The following is a 21270-nucleotide window of genomic DNA, read 5'->3' as shown; positions in this document are numbered from 1 at the left end:
TGCGCTAAATTTCTATAATGTCGCTGGAAATGTAGGGATTGTTTATAAGAGCGGCCAGATTATTACCGACTGGAGTTTTTCTGGCACGACCACGCTCTTTGAGGCTCTGAGCTTACATAGCTGATACGCGGTGGTACTCAGTTTCTTTTTTAGTTCAGCCTATTTTGTAAAGGGTTCCGTATAATCCATATTATTGGCACAAAGGGTCAGTGAAACACGAAATTTTAAGAACCACTGGGTTAGAGCTACTTCAAATACAATACGGTGCATGTTATGGTAGTGTTTCTCAAAGTCTGCGTCGCGGCGTGCTTGAGGTATTGATTCGTGTGCCTATATATGCTTTGAAGTGGTTCTTTTATAGGTGAAATGCCTACAAAACCATTCGGGGAGCCATAGACGAACCATGATTTGGGCAAGGGAAGGAGCTATATAGTTTGTTTGTTGAAACTTTTACCGTTTCGATATTTGTTGGACACACCAGAAAAATAAGAAAATGAGACATTTTTTGAAGGGATTTTTTATTGTTTTACAAAATTACAAAAAAGAAACATCTCACGCAGACACACAAACATTGACACACAAAAAAGAGGAGCGTCTCGCAATCGAAACGAATATTTTTTTTTACATCCATTCCATTGAAACAGAAACAACCCAGTTCTTTCTTGTTCAAAAAAGCATCACTTTTTTGTCTCTCTCTTTCGTCTCCAATCGATACCTATTTATTCATTTTTTTTTCTCACAGGAATTGGTCAATGATGTGCACGACACCATTCGTAGCCGTGATGTCAGAATAAACGATTGGCACAGAGTTGACAGATACGCCACCTGTGAAAAAGAGGAAAAAAAACATTGATATGTTGAAATATTCTACTGGAAAAAAAAAGAAAAATTACACGTTAAGGGAAAAGGTGAAATCCGCCATATTAAAAATGTATACCTTCGTAGACGTTGAAGACGACTATCTTGTTGTTTTCCGTTCTCCTTTCGTCGCCATCTTGGAATCCACTCGTGAAAATGGTGCCTCGCAGAATATGACTTTTCAGAAATTCTGCGGGAGGGAAGAATAAATGAAGCATTACGAATACTTTATTTTGAGAATCGAGTCGTACGGTATATGTTTATAACTATCCCATACAGAGTGACATGTCCTGACACTTCATATATATATATTACGGTAAATTTTTGATAAATCGGTTACTATGCACAATCGCCTCGATAAGTTTGATAAATTTATCACTTTCACCGGTGTTTATGCATAATTGTTTTCTTAATAACACAAACATGTACAGACACAAAAATATACGTAGATACAAACATATAAACGTAGAAAACTCATACACTTCTCGTGACCTTACTCATACACTTTTACTTCTTTTGAAATCCCAGGCTACGGTCTCCAGCCCTTATGTGCCACTGGGCGCACGTGCAATTTTCCTCCCTGGACATTGGGTTCAGGTATCCATTTTTAGTCAAATGGCTATTACGTTACATCGACTTGATAGCTGTCTTCATGGGGAGAACGGCGCGAGAGATTCCATACTTGCGAGCACGATGCGAGGGGGCCACTGCTATAAATCTTTGCTAACGTTTTCCGACACAACCCTGCCTGTTTTGAGGTAACGGAAGTAAGTCACTTTGCATCAGTCCGGGGTTGTGAGCGGTTCTATCTATCTAATCTATCTACACTTTATGGCCTCAAGAGACCCGAAGGTCCTTTTTCCGAATGCAGTTGGTAAGTTTAGTAAATATGGAAGAGGAATCATGCGGAAATATCAAATTCAACCATGAAATCAGTTTCACCCGTACGCGATTGGTGCATTACACATGTTACTATGAAAATCAAAATTAAGTTTATATAAGTGGAGCCCGGACGTTAAGGCAAAATGACATAAATGCCTATTTTAACATTGTTTAAAGTTTGTTCGTAAATTTCAGAGGCCATCTTATGTAGAACTTGGATAGTTCGAGCATGAGGAACTTCAAAAGATTTGATTTTTTTTAAATTTAAATTTCTAATTCTTAGTAGTAATTGTTATCAGAAAGCCCCAAAACTCCCGTTCCAGACCCTTTGAAAGGCGAATAGGTGCAAGTGCCTGAGAGATAGAAAATTTAGTGTTGCTCTGCATTAACTTTGCTTTGGCCAGATGGTGTTAGACATGTGAATGCTTTTATGTCAGACAAACGCAGCTATGTATGATAGAAGCTGAGAAATATTTAGAAGTTTGATTTTTTTCCCCTCCTTATTAACATACATCCGATTCTCGTTTTAACGAATACCGTTATAGCAAAAAAATCCCGCTTTAACGAAAACTTTTCTAATCCCCCAGATAAGTTTGCATAGGAGCAATGTAAATATTTGTAATTTCGTTATTACGAAGTGATTCCTCCATGATGTTGGAGTTTGTTATAACAGGATTTCGACTGTATCTTGCTCATGCACTGGACTGCATTGTATATGTATGGCTGACCGATCACTGTGTCAAGAGGTCATCAGTTGACGTCATGGCTCACCCAGGCCATGCAGGAGTTGAGAGGGCTCTGGGCCCATACTGTATTGAGGACTATTTTGTTTTCTTACACCTTAAATGCATTGCAAACACCATGGCAAGTTGTTTCAGGTACTTATTATTCGATTGAATTGACCAGAGACTCCTTCAGGGGCGTGTGACACGTGCAGCAAAACCGGGCTCTGCCCTTAAAGTATATGTCCGCAATATGTGTAATATATGAATAAAAGAAAGTTACTTTCTTTTTACTACAGTAAAACACGGTAGCTGTGATTCAAAGCAAATAAATGAGAATCATGTGCTTGAACTAGATGCCTGGTCACCCGGGGCAAGTAGGCATATTAGTGCCCCCCCCCCCTTGCGATGTAACTTGAAAAGGAACCCCATAATCATTTTCCCTACGGGTGCCGAGTCTGGTAATGCTGCCTCTGAAAATCGACATAACCTTGAGAGGACCTCAAACACTATATTTTTTTTGCATAAAATTAATTTAATTTTGAAAATAATGTTATTATGAGCTATAATTGAAATGTAGACGCAGTAAATGCAACCAATTTTGAGCCAGTTTTCGGGCACTCAATATCTACGTTTTTAGTTATTTTTCCTTTTTTTTCATTAATTATAAATGCCTTTTTAGTGCCTATTTTAAGCATTTTTAGCACCTTTTGGCCTGCCTATTTTGACCATTTTCAGTGTCTAAACTTCCGGGCTCTGGTTATAAGGATAAAAATTTATAAATTATTATCAGTCTGGTAATGTTAGCTCTCTTCGCATTCATCAAAATTTCGAAACATATTCAAATATCGCAGATTGTCATCACCAGCTCCATCATCCACCTAGACTCAAGTTTGAGCAAAATGTTCAGTAAGTTTAAGTAATTCATTGACAATTTATTTCATATTTGCCTATACGAACTGAGAACTATGCATAATCACAGGTAAAAAAGTGATAAATTTAAGAAAATTTATCAAACTTCCCAAAATGGTCGGCGAATATGCGTAATAACCAGTTGTTGTTAATTACCGGATTTATATTACATTTACCGAAACATATACAGGGTGCATAGGTGACAGGGCGGAAGATGTTTTAATTGTGAACCGTTGATCCTAGAGACTTAAATTACAATTAGAAGAAATATCCAAATAACATGTAGTATTCAGATATGTTATTCATGTTGCAAGGGGGTTGTGTATAGTTATTAAAATAAAAATTTTATATTTTTATACGAACACCCTGTGCTCAAGGACACAGTTAGGAACATGTTCTCTTCTGAAGACAACAAACAAAAAAATTCCACGTTTCTTAGTGCAATATGCACTGAAACATTCGAATTCAAAAAAAAGGAGGAAAGTTTGGGGAAAAACAAAAAAAAAACACAGCGTTAAATGCGGGTAAAACGGTTCACCGTTTAGAAAATTTTCTTTCTGTAAAAATTTTTCATAGACCAAAAGCATGAATTATATTGTGCCTATTACCTGTGAATGCTTGTTTATTTTCGATGACCTGCTTCCTTTGATCTTCGGTCAATGCCTGGAAAGCGACGTTGCTTGGAGCGAAAAGCGTTTTGCCTCCTTCTCCTGTTCAATTGCATGAACACACAAAAGAATTAACATCTCAAATAATCATCAAATGAAACAAAAGTTACAACTTCGAAGAAAAGAAAATGCGAGAGCCTGAAAAATAAGATATCAAAATTATAAATTCATTTCTCCAATGCGAGTCATTATGTGACCATATAACCCGTATTTTGTGGACATTTTCCCATATTCTTTTTTACTTTTGACATCTCTCTCTCTCAATTATTATCGGCTTATTAATTCTTGAGCAAGAAAAGCTCTATGGCGCATGCATTGTGGACTATTACGTCTACAATTTTCACTACGAAAATACTGTATCATACTTTCCATTTCCATCGCGCTTTTTATAACTACCTATAACACAATTCCTCCTTGATAACTATGAGGAAACTATGAAATTCAGATAACTAATTAGATGTTATGAGTATGAGCGGTCTAAGGGCAAAGTTAAGTTAAAATTATTTTATGCGGTGTGTAGCGCACAAAAGATAAATCTGTCATTATACGTGTTTGTGGGACAGCAATCACCGCATACACTCGATTTACTTCTCGCGAATCGATTTGATGACTATATTACAGTATTTTACATTGAATTGTAAAACAGTGTGTAATCATTTCTGAGCCACCTCGCAGGGCAATTTGCCTGTTGCGGCCTTTATGATTGTATTTTTGTATTTGTAATGGATGGCGAGTCGATCTGTATACAGACCTGATAGCATCCAACTCAGGTGAGCGTTTTTGATGGCTTTGGCGAATTCGGTCAATTCGGGGTGAGATTCGATAATCTGTAACAAGTTTCCGGAAGGAGGCTGCAACACCCTGTCGACGATGATCAGTCTCACTGGACTCGAATCCTCCTGCGTTCGCTCAACAGGTACGCCTAATGCCGTCACCACCTAGTAGCATAGCACACAGAGTTAACACATCATTATATATATTTTATCAAGATATAACATAACTATATTCTGTATTACAATATTAATAAGTATTAGGATAATATTCAATCAGCTAGATCAGAGGTGGCCCGCGAGGTGATTCTGTGCAGCACCCGACAACTAAAAAATATTGCGTATCAAATTAAATTTGCGATCATTATTTGAGCGCAGATTTCCTGGTTAACAAACATGCATTTATTTATAGTGACGAAAACAATTTACTATGTTTCTCATCATACTGCCTTTTCACACAAATCACTCATGTGAAGTTTGTTACAGGTTTTTTTTTTCTCTATTGGGCAAGTTGCCTGTTGTTATCTGAATGCATATTTGGCATTTTGCTCACGGCGACTCACAATGACACCTCGAAACTTCATCCGACTGAACCACGCAGACTCTGGGCAAAAATGTGTCATATTTGATAGTGATTTGATATTGTGCCGTTGACCAAGGAACAGGAACACGATGATTTCCGAAAACAGAGAAGCATTCGTCTCTGAATTTCGACATGGCAGGTTGGTGACATTCCTCGTTGCAACTAAAGACTGGCACTTCTTCAAACTGAGAATCACCAATATTCTGGTTGAAGAAGGTAGCTCGCGTACAGTGGCATCGGAGCCGGTAATTTGTGGCGCGGATCCGAGCAACCCAGAATTGATTCAGAAATCAAAATTTCCTACATAAAGCCGAGACGAGCACCCACAGGTTCGAAACGCTTCCGACGTCCGTGCACACGCAAAAAAGAATACACTTATCACACATCTGCTTTTTTTTTACATCCGGAATTTAATGGAAAATGGTTTACAAGAAGAAACTGCAGTTTTCGATGCATTGCATCTAGCTGAGAACGCAACCAGATAAGTGGTAAGTTTATGAAGAAGGAGGGAGAGGAATACAAAGCTCTCGGTAAAAGTAAAACGACTTAAATTGCCCGTGTTTCCCCATATTACTTATGAGGTATACAAATCTGCAAGTTTTCCGGATGCGGCTTATATTGCTGCGTGGTACCCTCGGTGCAGCCCACTTCGCTGCAACTGACCATAATGTTGACCCTCGAACAGTGAGAGGTTGGCCACCCCGAGCTAGATCAAAGGAATGGAAGCGTTCCATAGGTTAGTGAAGCCCACGTAGTCTTTTCGAGGTGATGTTTGATGTTTTTAATATTCTCTGCTATTAAGTGTTGATTGGTCGTTTTTTTTATTTTTATCTTGTCTTCACTCACCTGTCCACCGTGGTACACATTAAAACGGAGCTTGCTGCCCTGTAACAAAGTAGATGCTGTCTCGTCGTTCCTCAGCGAATCGGAATTGAGCTTCTGCGGGAGGACGTGGTACCTGAGTAAGTCCATGACCTGCTCCGGAGCTGCGTCCAAGGCACCTACTAGATCCGGTGGCAACGAGTTTAGAGCTTCGTCAGTAGGAGCGAAAACCGTGTAGGAGCCTGTAAATAAACATATCATTAGGAGAGATTTGTAAAATTTCTCTCTCGCTTCAAGCATAGAAAGTGGTGCACAACACTGACCAATCTAATTTAAATGAATTCACTTCATTGGAGTGAGTCAGCGCCTACGCACCTCCATCTTCAATTTTGTCGGATAATCCGCTGCTCTTGAGGTATTCGGCGAATTTCCGTAACCCGATATCGTTAGCTAATTGAGCGACACCGCCGGAGTATTGACCAGAAGTGGAATAGGTGAAAGTCTGCGATGAATGTCTGTTTGGCTGTGCGGAGCTTTGATTGATGGCCTGGACGAAGATACCTTGGACAGGAAGGTTCCCTGCCCGGACTGGGTTGTTGGAAGGCAATGAAGCCGACGATACTGCCTGATAGGTCCTAGACCTGTGACCGAAACTAGAGTGTTGACTGTGGGTGGTGATAGTCTGGCCGCCCTGCTGGTGACTAGTAGTGGTGGTGGTAATTGGTGACCTCATGCCCATGATGAATGTCGTCGTGCTTCCTTGATTTGATGTCAAGGAGTTCCGACCGGGTGAGGAGACGGAACCGATCCTGTTGATGTTTGATGGAGACTGAGGACCTTGAGGTTGTGGTCCAGTCAACGACGAGTGAGTTTGTTGCGACGATGGTCCATTCACATCTACGCGAAACAAAATAGTTCCCGTTACTATCACGAAAAGCACTTCAAACGGAAAAAATGGCAACATGTAGAGAATGCCATGTCTGTATGTCCTTACCATTGATGGTGTTCTGGAAACCTTCGAAGAATACTAAATCCTGAGGCGTGAGCAACAGGTTCTCTATCACGTGAATCACGCCACTGCCCGTCACTACTTCTGGCGTCTTTATGTTTATGTCATTCACTTGGTAACCAACTAAAAAAACAATCGAAATAAAAAATTACCGCGATTGGAGGAAAAATTATCTTTTGTAAAGTTTTATATAAAATATACACTGTGGTGAAATTTCTTATAATTATATAAAATTGTTTTAAGAAATTTCTTTTTATAATTTTTTTTGGCGAATATGTAGTGTCAAATAATTACCATTGGAACCCCGGTATAACTAATTAAGGTTTTCAGATTTTCAGTATCAAATAAAATACAGTACACTGGCCTCGTCAGGCCGGATTGGGGGGGGGGGGGATAACAGAAAAGCAGGATAGATCGGAGTTCAATAAATGCTCACTTCAAACGGAATTAATGGTCCAAGAAAATATTAGACCCATTATATGATAATTTTTTGTATCAGAAGCCACTAGGGGTACTGCAATTTTTGATTTAGTTCTTACTAGTTGCGAGGATCTTGTTGAACATGTTTCGGTGGGGGACGAGTTTTCCTACAGTGATCATCGTGCCGTTAGTTTTCACTGCAACTTTTCTTCGGATAAGGTTGATAACAAAAAACTGGTTCCTTGTTTTCGGAGAACTAACTTTGATGTTTTGAGAAAGAGGTTAGCCGAAGCTTCAAAGAGCGGTCGGAATCAGTTAGGGTTGTAAGTCAATAAAAAAATGTTGTATGAAGCTGTCCTCTGTTTTGCACGACCTAATACACTTTGTTCGAAAAAAGCGTGTTTGTACATCGCGCCCCTATGGTTCACGAATAGCGTGCGTAACCTTTATCTTGAAAAGAAAATAGCATTTAGAGAGTATAAAAGTGGACGAGGTGACCTGACATTGTTTACTGAGAAAAGAGGGGTGTTGAAGAAAGCGATAAGGGATCGAAGAAAGGAAGTTGAATCTAGGTTGACAGATAACATTGGCTCTGACCCAAAATCATTTTTAGATGCGTCAATAACGGATGTAAAGCGACTAATTGGATGTAAGGCGAAGTTGTTATCCCCCCCTGTCGATAGGAGGGTCTAGGGTAGACAGCAATGTAGGCATGTGTAGCGTATGTGCAAGTTTCAATGACTTTTTCGCGTCGGTTTTTAATAGAGATAATGATATTCAATGTACGGGTGTTGCATGGGGTAATAAAATCTTCAACGATATTCAAGTGGATGACGTGGAGGTCCTAAATCTTCTAAGAAATGTATGTGAAAGCAAAACACCAGGACCAGATGATATCTATCCCAGGGTCCTCAGAGAATGTGATAATGAATTGTTGGGGCCCGTCGCACAGATATACAGGAGTACTGTTTGCTGAGGGTATCGTTCCAAGGGATTGGAAACTTGCTAATGTTGTTCCGATATTTAAGAAGGGTAGTAGAGAAGTTGTGTCTAATTATCGTCCAGTGAGTTTGACGAGCTCCCTCTCGAAAATTTTGGAAATTATCATCAAAAAGCCGTTAGTAGGTAGACTAGGATGGGCCAACCGAGGCACTGCCTAAGACCTCGAGCCGAATGGGGTCCTCGACAAAAAATTTACACTTATATTTTGCAGAATAATAACCCTTTCAAGGGGAGCCTCCAAGAAAAAGTCTGCCCCTAGGCCCTGAGAAGGCACGTTACGGTTCTGATCCATGTGTTGATATAGGGAGAGTATAAAAAACTTCCCACTCCTATCTCCAATTGTCGGAATTTTCTCTTGCAGAATCATTGTGAGAACAGGCATTTCTATTCAAGAAAACAGCTTCTAGGCTACTGGGTAGACCAATATCCGATATGGCAGGGCTTCACTTAAAATTACTTAAATCATGCTCCTTGATGTTTCTGCCGTTCATGATATCAATTTCGATTTACGTACGCTGCTTTTCAAAGATCACTTGGAGAAGTAGACTTTCACACTGCGAAATAACAGCTTGATCCATCTACTGCACATGGAAAATGCCATCACTATCAATGTCCCTTTTATGTTCACACGTGTTGTCACACCAAAATATTATTCATTACTATATATGCAGCACACAAGTAGAGAAAAGAAAGCAAACTTACATGAAACAACTCCAAGTTTGAGTTTACCACCTCTGATATTCTGGAAGCTTTTTCCCAGCAGGAATTCTCGTCCGTAATGGGCACCTTCGATAATGTGACCTAACAGCAAGGCTATATAGATATAATTGGTTAGTGTGATTGTCCATCCTTCAAAATATTTAACAGATAATCTATCTAGATATATGCATGTTACTGCCAAAGCCCGAAGTGCAGTCAATCGCAAAATGACCGGCCACTTCGGGAATTGGCCGAGAGTTTTGGCTTAAGTCCCTTTTGCAGAAAAGATTCGGACTTTGGCCGGCCAATTCGCGAAGTGGCTGGAGATTCCTGGTCAATGGTCAATATGCTGATGTAAGACGGTCCGGTAGGCACCAAATCTATTTTTTCGTCGCCAACACGTTGATACATGGACGAGCGCCATGTGACGAGAGAGAAAAAAAAGAGAAATTTGAGAGGAAAAACTAGTCATATATAATATAGACAAATATATAGACAATATAGACAAATAGTTTTTCTGTCAAATTTTTGAGAGAAAAAAAAATGATTACCTCATCGTGACTGTGATATGATGGGTTGCCATAATTACAGTATTGTATGTCCATGTTAGCTATCATGAAAAAATAAATACGCCAAATGGCGATGACCCAAATTATGCGCCTTTTCTTTACGGACTATAACCTAGGGATCTCCAGCCACTTCACGAACTGGCTGGCCAAAGCGAGAAATTCGGACATTGTCCGGGTCAATTTGCAACGAAATTGGCAAATTCGTGAACTGGCCGATTTCGGGCTTTGGTAGTATTCTAGAAAGTTTATATATACATAAGAAAGATATATATCGTAGGAATTGTCATAAAAACTCACCTCGAAGAGCAGTTGTGTTCTGAGCCAGTTCTTGAAGAGCAGCGTCTGGTAATTGATTGAAGGCTGCGTCTGTCGGCGCGAAAATCGTGTAAGGCTGGTCACCTGTAAGAAAACAAATGAATTCGAACAGCTTAGTCTCGCACTAAAATGACCATGTGGGGCTGACAGGGGGACCAGAAGAGTGGGACTGACAGCTCCAGCCCAGGGACCCGGGATAACTACCAGCATTTTTTGTTCTTTCATGCCATAAATTCAATATATAAAGGTCAGTGAAAAGTCTGGCTTTGTGGGGGGGGGGGGGGGGCCGCCAAAGATCCCAACCTAGGGACCCTGCCCCAGGATGTGAGGGCTATGAAAACGACACTCGAGCACAAAGAGCTTCGATCTTACACGTTAGGGTGGTACTGCCCGAATTCCAAAATTTTTACATTCTATAAGGGTTTGGTTTGTTTGAACGCGGTAATGTAGACACTCTAGCATTTTGTAACACGTGCTGCTAGGGATGCGAAAGCCACTGGCACTTGGATTTAAGATTGGTGAGAAAGGACCAATCATGTGAACGATCAAAAGAGTGATCTGGAGCGTGTGTAAGCTTATGAATGACCAAAAGAGTGACCTAGAGTGCGTGCAAGCATGTGAATGACCAAAAGAATCACCTAGAGCATGAGTAAAAGTGTAAATGATCAAAAGAGTGACGTATAAAGCATAGAACCATGCCAGTGAGCAATCAAAAGAGTGACCTAGAGCATGTGCAAGTGTGTGACCAAAAAAGTGTGTGAGCATGGAAGTGACCAAAAGAGTGACTTAGAGACACAGGTGTAGTTGCAGGAAGGGGTGGGGGGAGACCAAGTGGGTTATAGCATGGGGTGAATCCGAGTAAAGAGTAGTCAAGAAAATTATACTAGAACGGGAGAAGAGCGGCAAAATTCATGTAGCCCACAGGCGGTGAGCTTCTAAATTCACCTCTAATAATAATAATCATTATGCATTCAACATTCCAAGATTCGAAGTCACAGAGAGTTCATCTATAGAGATCTATTGTGCCTCCCCCCCCCCCAAAGCTGAGGTGTTTGGTCAATCTCAGCCCCTGTCCCCCGTTCTGGCAGACTTCTTTGGTTAATCCCAGGTCAGAATTTTTTACAGGTCTGTCTCAAGTAAATTTATATAAAAAGATAAAAATAAAAGTAGGCTCTCACATCCCGAGCGGCAGAGCTAAAGTCCTGTCAGCCTTCTTCCTATGAGAGCGAGGGGGGGGGGGGTTGATGTGGTGAAGCAAATTTCAAAACCAAATCAGCCACACCTCGTGCAGCATGTGCTCAAGAATTACTGAGCATCGTTCGATCAAAGATCCACCTGTATTGCTACTGTTTTACATGACAATGTAGGTAGATGTCTTACTAGCCTGTAGGAACCTTTCATGATTCGAGACACCATTCTGGTGAACGTACATCTCCAATCTCCAACAATATTTCTCTTTCGAAAATATTGTGGCAATATTTGCTAGCGCACGATAGTCAATGTTATTGTTGCGTCCTCTGATTTCTAAATTTGATTGAATATCTAATTCGAATATCTGATTCTAAATTTGGACAACAGAAAATTTTCTCCCAACATGAAAAGAGGTCGGAAATGGACGAATGATCCCAAAAACCGTTTTGAGCCGTTTTTCCTCCGCGGGAAAAAATTGCTTGGCTCCTATGAAATGCGGTCGGCAACTAAATGTTCATTTTTTTCCCGATTCGTCAAGCCTTAACATCTTCTCTTACAAGCTATTGGCAAGAAATTCGGATAATCTCTATTTCACGAATCGGCGATAAATATGTTACCTTGTCCCAATCTAACCGCATGTTAAAAAAAGGAACCAAGGAGAACGAAAAAAAAAGTAGACGAAAAGGAAGAAAAAACAAGTGAAAGGAAAACAGTATAATAAATAAACGGAGGTAAAAAGAACAACTTTTTGTCAGTTGCAACAAAGTTTCACGATGATGAGGAGAGGGGAAAGAAAACAGAGAGAACTTATTTGAATTTATTCCACTGGCGTGGACGCAATATCATGTCCTTGATCGTACTGTTGTCTACTTGAAAAAATCAAATTATTGGAGTTGAGGGTCATGTTGCGACGTTATAAACTGTTCATGGAAACAAAATTATATTTTTACCTCTCAGAACATCTTCCAGCCCGGCTATTTCGATGTAATTGCTCATCTGGGACAAATCCGGCCTGTTCTTGAGCGCCGAGACTATGTCGTCCTGAGGTAACGGGTACAAAAGCTGATTGATGACGTAGAAAATACCATTGTTGGCTCGAGTGACAGCGACCGCCTTCGCCCCGCTAATTATGATGAGCTGCAAAAAATAGAATATAGTGATTCACACATGATTCATCCGTAGTGCAATAGTTTGACAAAAACTAAAATTGTAGTAATAACTTTCGAGCGAATTCAGTTTCGTACTGTTATTGATATTATCGTGAAAAGAAGTTTGATTATCGACTCACTTTTCCGTTCTGTGACATGGTTACGAGCACTTGATTGCCCTGCAGACTTGGAACGAAATAGCTCTCTTCTGTTCCACTTGGTAGCACTTCGCTAGTTACGATGTGGAAGAGAAGGACGTTTCGAAGAAGATCTGGGTTCGATTCCAGCTGTTCGACAACTCCCTTTGGCAAGCGTGAGAAAGCATCGTCAGATGGCAAAAACACCGTATACGGACCTTGGAAAAAGTCACAAAAGTAGAGGTAAATATCACAGGAATGTATGATATATATATACATTAGATCAGTCGACTCCACCTTTGACGCCACCGCCACGCCCCCTCCCCGTATCTCCGCCCATGACGCAGTGGATCATCTCTTCTCAAAGAAGGATAAATTTTGATTTCTAAAATGAATTTTACATGATATTCAGTTTATATACCTGGTTCCAAAAGAAGATAATCCAGACCAGCTATCTGGAACAGGTGGAATATTTTTGTGAGTCTGACCGGCTGGCCCTGGATCAGTAAAGCTGGATCCTGGACGATCTCATATAATGACCGGGGTCCATCTCCAGTTTCGCTTGATGTTGTTACCGCCGGTGGAGATCCCGGACGAGTTCCTGTGAACGACTGCGTTGGAGATCCTGGACGGATTCCAGCAGGTGAAGGTAATCCTGGACGTGATCCAGTCGGTGATGGTGATCCTGGACGTGATCCAGTCGGTGATGGTGATCCTGGTCGACGGGCAGTGGAAGATGTTGGCTGTCTCTGTCCGACAGGTGACGGCCTACTTGAAGGGTGAGAAGCAGGTCTTGATCCTGGGGATGGTTGAGCTGAAGGACCTGAACCTAAAACAAAGAAAAACTAGACTCTAAATACACACACACAGAGTTCGGCTCGTGCATACAAACAATTCTTTTTTTGTTCCAATATATATTATGTCGGAAAGCATAAATAGTTGATTATTTAGTATTCAGAGAAGCCTGGTGTTTTTACCTGGTGTCCTCCTCGAGTCATCCCAATCTGGCACTGGAAGATTCAGGTCATTATCGCCACCGATTGAAGGCTGCTCTACTGCTGGGGGCGATCCGCTAATTCTTTGAGTGTTTTGACTAGGTGGCCTCCTCGTTGTTTGAAAACCTCGAGCTGGTGGTCGTGAACCCGGTGTCTGAGCTGGTGACGGCTGTCGTCCAAAATCGTCGTCCGGAACAACATCTTTATTTCCAGTGTTTCCGTCTTCTCCTCCGGGTGATATCGAACCTGGTTGTTGAACACCGGGAGTTCGTGGTCCCGTTTGAATTGAGGGCCCCCTTGTTGTTTGGAAGCCACTTGCAGGCTGCTGGGGACTGCCTCCAGGCCTACGTTGGGGTTGCAACCCAGGAGTACGACCTCCCGTCGTCGGGCTGCAAACTGGTCTCCTGTCTCCAATCGTTGGCCTTTCGTTTATTGGACGGCAATCGGAAGGCTGTTCTGGTTGTTGCGGTCGCCCCGAAAGTTCTGGCGTGGTATCTGGAATAGAGGGTGTTTCAGAAGAAGGCAAGCTCGAGCAAAGTGGTCGTCTGTCACCGGCATATGGACGTTCATTTGCTGGCCTGCAAGTTATGGTTCCTGCAGGAGAGCCGGGAACCCGCTGACTGCCTGGCCTTGAAGAATGAGGACTTCCGGGTGCTGGTCGGATTTGTTGAGGATTTTGTTGGGGAGAAAGAGGGCTTAGGATCTCATTTCCTGTGCATGTAGGTCTGTTATCTCCTAGCACTCTTGCTTCACCCGGTTGTCTGCACTCGCCCGGTTGCCGAGGTTGTTGCTGCCCACACAATGGTCGAGTATCGGTCGGAGAAGATACTTCACCCCGATGTCGGCAGGACGAAATTTCTTCACAAATTGGTCTAGGATCATTTGGATCGTAATTTTCTTCTAATCTTTGGCAATCGTTGGGGTTGTCTGATGTGACACATAACGGTAGCAATCTGTTCTGGTTGGTTATGCGATCGGTCGTTCTTCGACAGTTGGGTTGCAGTTGTGACGGTGACGTCGGCGTTCGAATTGGCGATGAACCCCTCGATGGTTGGTTGAATGATGTTTGACCGGTGGAAGTCGTTCGCGCTGGTATCCTACCGGGATTTCCATGCCTTTGAGGATCGAATGGTTGCCCCTTCGTAACGTGCGATGTTTGAAAGCCAGGACGTTGCGGAGGGAAAAGTGAAGATCCACTGATAGGTGTAGTTGGACGTGATGGTGGTGGTGGTCTCAGTCGTTGTGATGGTTGATTGAATCCTGTAGGTGGAGCACCTGACGACGGTGGGCCAACAGGGGGCTGCGGTTGACTTCCCGTGAATCCATCTTGTTCTCCTGGTCTTGTTGATTGCGAGCCTGGGCGAGGTGGCTGAACTGGAAGCGATGGCGTTTGTTGCCCTGGTCTCGCTATTGGCTGTAAGCCCGGACGCTGAGTGGGTTGAAACTGGCTCTGCTGGCCGGGTCCGATCGGAGGCTGAACCTGTCCGAATCGATCGGGCTGTTGTGGCTGACCAGGCTGTCCCGGTTGTCTACCTGGCTGTTGTGGCTGTCCCGGTTGTCTACCTGGCTGTTGTGGCTGTCCCGGTTGTCTACCTGGCTGTTGTGGCTGACCCGGCTGTCTACCTGGCTGTTGTGGCTGACCCTGTCCGAATCGATCGGGCTGTTGTGGCTGACCAGGCTGTCCCGGTTGTCTACCTGGCTGTTGTGGCTGTCCCGGTTGTCTACCTGGCTGTTGTGGCTGACCCGGCTGTCTACCTGGCTGTTGTGGCTGACCCGGCTGTCTACCTGGCTGTTGTGGCTGACCAGGCTGTCCCGGTTGTCTACCTGGCTGTTGTGGCTGACCCGGCTGTCCCGGTTGTCTACCTGGCTGTTGTGGCTGACCCGGCTGTCCCGGTTGTCTACCTGGCTGTTGTCCTGGTTGTCTTCCTGGCTGTCCTGGTTGTCTTCCTGGCTGTCCTGGTTGTATTCCTGGCTGTCCTGGTTGTCTACCTGGCTGTCCCGGTTGTCTACCAGGCTGTCCTGGTTGTCGACCAGGTTGTTGTGGCTGGAATTGTCCAGGCTGTTGTGGTTGGAATTGTCCAGGCTGTTGTGGTTGGAATTGTCCAGGCTGTTGTGGTTGGAATTGTCCAGGCTGTTGTGGTTGGAATTGTCCAGCATGTCCCGGTTGTCTACCAGGCTGTCCTGGTTGTCGACCAGGTTGTTGTGGCTGGAATTGTCCAGGTTGTTGAGGCTGGAATCGTCCAGGCTGCCCCGGTTGTCTTCCAGGCTGTTGTGGTTGGAACTGTCCAGTCTGCCCCGGTTGTCTACCAGGCTGTTGTGGTTGAAATCGTCCTGGCTGTCCTGGTTGTCTACCGGGCTGCGGCGGTTGGATCTGTACATCTTGCCCTGGTAATTGTGGCTGGAAATCTTCTTGCTGCCCTGGTTGATGACCAGGCTGCTGTGGCTGGAACTGCCCTTGCTGTCCTGGTCGCCCACCAGGCTGCTGTGGTTGAAACTGCCCTTGCTGCCCTGGTCGCCCACCAGGCTGCTGTGGTTGAAACTGCCCTTGCTGCCCTGGTCGCCCACCAGGCTGCTGTGGTTGTATCTGTCCTAGTCGGCCTGGTTGTTGAACAGGCCGTTGGGGTTGCAATCTTCCTGCTTGCCCTGGTTGTTGCGGCTGGAAATCATCTTGTCGGTCTGGTTGTTGACCAGGCTGCTGTGGTTGAAACTGTCCTCGATCTCCTGGACGCCGACCAGGTTGTTGTGGCCGTAACTGACCTGGTTGTTGAGGTTGGCCCTGTTGTCCTGGTAGTCTACTAGGCTGTTGGGGTTGAAACCGACCTGGTTGTTGAGATTGGGGCTGACCAGGTTGTTGAAGTTGACCAACAGGTTGTTCTGGTTGCAATTGTCCTCCTCCTCCCGGTCGCTGTTGTGATGGCCTTTGTATCGGTCGTGGTTGTTGTACTGGTCTTGTACCAGGGACTGGTCGAGGCTGCTGTACCGGTCTGGTTCCTGATCCTGGCTGAGAAGGAATACGTCCAGGCTGAGATGGCACAGAAGGCCTTGGTTGAAATCTAGGCGGTTCAGCAGGTTCTTGATCGGTGATATCGGATGGTTGAAATACTTCTTGTTGTATAGGAATATCGTGAATGTCGACAGTATTGTCATCCAAAGGAGGAGAGACAGGGCGCCTAGAAGGAATTCTCTGGGTTGTCTGGAAGGGACGTCTTTGTGGTGGTTGTGGGGTAATTCGTGCTGCGGGTGGTCTGACTGTAGGTCTAAAAGCAGGGGGTTGTCCAACTGGAGGTCTAGGAGTGGGGGGCTGTCTGATAGGAGGTCGAGGAGCAGGGGGTTGTCCAACTGGAGGTCGAGAAGCAGGAGGCTGTCTAACAGGAGGTCGAGGAGCAGGGGGTCGTCTAGTTGTAGGTCTTTGAACAGGTGGTTGTGCGAGCGGAGGTCGAGGAGCGGGAGGTCTTCCCGATTGCGATATACCACTTTGGGGAACTAATGGCTGACTCACGTCTACTGTTTCGGGTTCTTGATCATCAACTAAATCAACTATTAGAACATCTCCAGGAATTCTCGGTCGTTCAGTTTGTGGGCGTCGTGGTATTTGATCACCAGGTGACTCTGGAAATTGGCTCAGTCTGTCTGGTGAAAATGGTGTTTGTGTTGTTATCGTATCTTGGGATACAGGTGCTCTTGGGGGAGTGGCTGGTCGTCTTCCGGGCACGGGGCGTTGTGGTCTCGGTGAACCTGTGGTAATCGTCGGTCTCCTACCGGGAGAAGATGGTGGTGAAGGAGCAGGGATTCTTGGAACACCAGGTTGTACATCACCTGGTGCCTGAGGTGCCGGTGGTTGGAGAACCGGAAGTTCTGGCTGTGAACCGGGTGGTCTTCTCTGGAAGCTTCCCGGCCTTTCTGGAATGCCTGGCTGAGTGACTGTTGGCCTTCTTGGTGTTGGAGCACGTGAGCCGGTTTGACCCGGTCTACCCGGAACAGCCGGTATGGTACCCCCAGGCCTCTGTCCGGACGGAGGAACGCCAGGTTGTGACTGCGTACCTGGTCTGGAACTGAATGGTGGTCGTGTAGTACCTGCTCCAGGAGCTGGCCTCACGCGCGACGGTTCGAACGGTCGACTCTGACTAGCTGCCGATGGGCGGGTGGTTCGACTAGTGTCAAGTGGTTTGCAGTTGCATTCTGAATCGATTCCTTCTGGAAGTAAAACCCTATTTATGACGTGGATTGCTCCATTAGTAACAGGAATGTCTGCAGTGACTATCGGAATTCCATTCACGAATGTTAGTCCTGGAAAAAAAGAAGAAAAATTGTGCTCAATTTTCTATTGCTTTCTTATTTACTGTTCGTCTAGTACTATTATCCTAGTACTGCCAAGTACAGTTGAATTCTACTATAACGGCAATATTTGACGGTTACGACTGATTAAAATAAAGAATAATCTTAATGAGCCTTGCTTATGACGTTAATGAAAACGCAAAGACCCCCCCCCCCCCCGGATATAACAACACATTTTTTTGCCTTTATGCTATACAAATACAAATACAAATACAACGCCACAACAGGCAAAATGCCCAACGAGGTGGCTGATAAAAAGATGCCCATAAAAATATGGATGTCATATATTTCACAAATACAGCAACCCAATTAAAAATGCAATTAACACAAATTACAAACAATATATACACATGATAAAATATTATACAATGCCCATAAAGAATACTTATGGTTGTCTTATTCTAAGAATGGATAGCTTCTCGATTTACCCCAACATGTTTATCGTATTTCTTTTTAAACGTGTCAATTGTGTTACAATTTACTACCTCCGGGGGTAAGCTATTCCATTTATTAACAACCCTATTGGAGAAAAATTCCCTGCGACACCATAACCTTGCATTGTCCCTCACCAATCGATACTGGTGTCCCCTTGTAAAAGCAGTCGATTGGCGGTGTACTAAAAGTTCATGGTCCATCCTATCCATCCCATTGAAAATTTTGAACACTTCGATCATATCTCCTCGACACCTGCGTTCATCCAATGTAAACATATTCAAAAAATGAAGTCTTTCTTCATAACTCAAGCCCTGTGTGCCAATAAGGACACGCGTAGCTCTTCTCTGCACCCCTTCAACCAAGTCTATGTCCCTCTGTAGGTATGGTCTCCAAAACCTTACAGCATACTCCAGTCCAGGGCGAACTAAGCCTCGAAAAAGCGGAAGAATGACTTTAGGAGAACGCGAAGAGACCTTTTTGAAAATGAGACCAAGCATTCTATTCGCTTTTTTGACAACCGCTGAACAATGTTCAGAAAACTTAAGTCGCTCGTCAATGAGAATTCCCAAATCGGTGACTCTAGTTGCATCCGGGATAGTGACACCATTCAACTCGTAAGAGAACCGTGGGTTGTTATGCTATATTATATATCGTAATTAGGGCTATAATATGACACATATACGGAATTTTGTAATTTTCCCTTAAAGCCTTTTTTTATGAAAATGTTCCGTCTCTTCAATGAAACTTATTTTAATTCATAAATTGGGGGATGAAGATAATTTGCATAGTTTATTAATAATATTATGGTAATTATGGCTGTAAATATGAAAATTAATCTCACATAAAAGGTGTCTCATGATGATATGATCATGTTAATATATACAGGGTGCATAGTGGCGTATGATATTTCAATGGCGAACCGTTCTTAGAGGCATACTTCCAATTAAAAAAGTATCCAAATAACGTGTAGTACTCAGATATGCCATTTATATTGCAAGGGGTTGTATAGTTATTAAAATAAAAATTTTAACTTTTTATACTGACACCTTTTGCTCAAAAACCCAAATAGAAATTTGTTGCCTTGTCTCTCTTAAGGCCAAAAAAAAAATTATAAGTTCCTAAAGAAATATTCACTGATATATTCGAATTCGAAAAACGAAGGAAAGTTGGGGAAAAACAGCATTAAATGTGGGTATAAAACGGTTTACCGACATCTAATGTTGTTATTTCTTAACTGTAACAAACAAAGTTCCACGGATTCTGCGATGTTGTTGAAACAGAGTTTGACTGTTCTGTTCAAGCCCGTTGATCTATTTATTTATTTATTTTGGTAAAAAGTTTGTTTTCATACCTCTTCGTTGAGTGAATATCAAATCTACGCCTGAAACTGTCTGGATGTAAGAGCCATTAGTTATGGCTCGGACGAATAAAGTCGAAGGTATGAGATGCAAGAGAACCAAGTCTGAAAAAATAAGAGAATATCAAGCTCTGTAGCACAACAACAACTGCAAATTTATAACACATCTATACAACAGCTAAAAAAAAGGGGCAAGTATCCTTGTCAGTGTTTCTCAACCTTTTTGAAAACAAGGACTAGTAAATTTTCTGAAACAATGTGACGGACCTCTTGTGTCCACGAAATGTCCCGTATTACGGGACATTTTCGTGGTTTTCATTGCTCCGATTTTTTTTATATATGTGCCCTGTTTTTCAACTTTATATTTGTAATGTTTGCTAAAGTCATGAATACAAAGTGCTTTCTTAATATAGGGTGGGCAAAAAGTCCGTAGAAACTTTAAAAATTCATAAAAGACGGAAAAATAACCGAAATAAAAAACGGTTTGCAAGGTTTGAATCGCTAGGTCACGGGAATTTTTTTAGGACGGGGAAAACAAAACCTCAAAAAACAGCCGATAGGTGGCGCTGATGTACACAAGTCAAAGAAAAGATATGCAAAACACGAACGGAATTTTTCCGGTTTTTATTCGTTTTTAAATTTTCTACGGATTTTTTGCCCACCCTGTACACAAATTATACTATGATAATTATGGCAAAAATGATAAATAATATTTATCTCACAGTTTTCAATTTTTTTGGAATTTTAATTACGATTTATGATTATTCCTACTTCTGACAATGTTTCGATGTCCCGTGTTTTACGGATTATTATTTAAGAGATTCCAGTTAACCGAATTTTATTTTTCTCAGTGAAGTAATCATATCATTTGAATATTTTTTTTCGTGAAATACATTTTTGTTTACTGAGATTGTAGCAGCCCTTTATTTCTACAACTTCAGTAATTTTATCAAAATACATTTAAAGCAATAAATTGCAGTTTTTTTGCAAAATTTAGTAATATTCCAATTTTAGGATCGAAATTTCTTGCATTCTACTCGATGATGTATGGTGAACCTAAGTATGACGTCGTTATTTCATTGGGAATCCATATGGATATCACAAATATCATTTACAAAAGATGAATAATTTCTTCAAGTATGACTGCGGACCACCTATGACATCGTCGCGGACCATAGGCTGAGAAACGCTGTCCTATGCGGTAACTACTCGGATATCAGCATTACGGAACTAAGTTCGCGAAAAAGTGAAAAAATGTTGAGACTTACTTCTTCTGATTGTTAATTCGGTTCAATTAATGGTCATCGCTCAATCCATAGTGATAATTAGTTTATAGAGAATTTTATAATGAAGATTCGACCTTTTTTTGATTTATGATTGACGATTTACTTTTGATTTAATGATTTTGTGATTTATGATTACCATTTATGACTTAGTTGTA

At 42.5% G+C, this 21270-nt stretch overlaps 1 protein-coding gene across 1 annotated transcript in view; it reads right to left on the bottom strand.

Moving 5' to 3' along the window:
• Positions 1-507: 507 nt before the first annotated feature.
• LOC149075621 (uncharacterized) overlaps positions 508-21270 on the bottom strand; it is a 74761-nt gene continuing 53998 nt past the window's right edge. Inside the window, exons 6-19 of the mRNA XM_089243107.1 lie at positions 19824-19934; positions 13685-17989; positions 13129-13536; positions 12711-12925; positions 12373-12559; positions 10214-10315; positions 9351-9461; positions 7212-7349; positions 6593-7114; positions 6242-6459; positions 4794-4980; positions 3983-4084; positions 938-1048; positions 508-825 (exon numbers count right to left, since the gene is read on the bottom strand). Coding sequence (XP_089099233.1) covers positions 737-825; positions 938-1048; positions 3983-4084; positions 4794-4980; positions 6242-6459; positions 6593-7114; positions 7212-7349; positions 9351-9461; positions 10214-10315; positions 12373-12559; positions 12711-12925; positions 13129-13536; positions 13685-17989; positions 19824-19934 — 6806 coding nt within the window. The 3' untranslated portion in view covers positions 508-736. The remainder of the gene's footprint in view (positions 826-937; positions 1049-3982; positions 4085-4793; positions 4981-6241; positions 6460-6592; positions 7115-7211; positions 7350-9350; positions 9462-10213; positions 10316-12372; positions 12560-12710; positions 12926-13128; positions 13537-13684; positions 17990-19823; positions 19935-21270) is intronic.

The sequence above is a fragment of the Pholcus phalangioides genome, unplaced genomic scaffold (genome assembly GCF_987345545.1).
Source record: "Pholcus phalangioides strain wild (caught in Gottingen) unplaced genomic scaffold, Ppha-v1.0 ptg000015l_1, whole genome shotgun sequence".
NCBI lineage: Eukaryota > Metazoa > Arthropoda > Arachnida > Araneae > Pholcidae > Pholcus > Pholcus phalangioides.
This window is presented reverse-complemented; position numbering and strand designations above follow the sequence as displayed.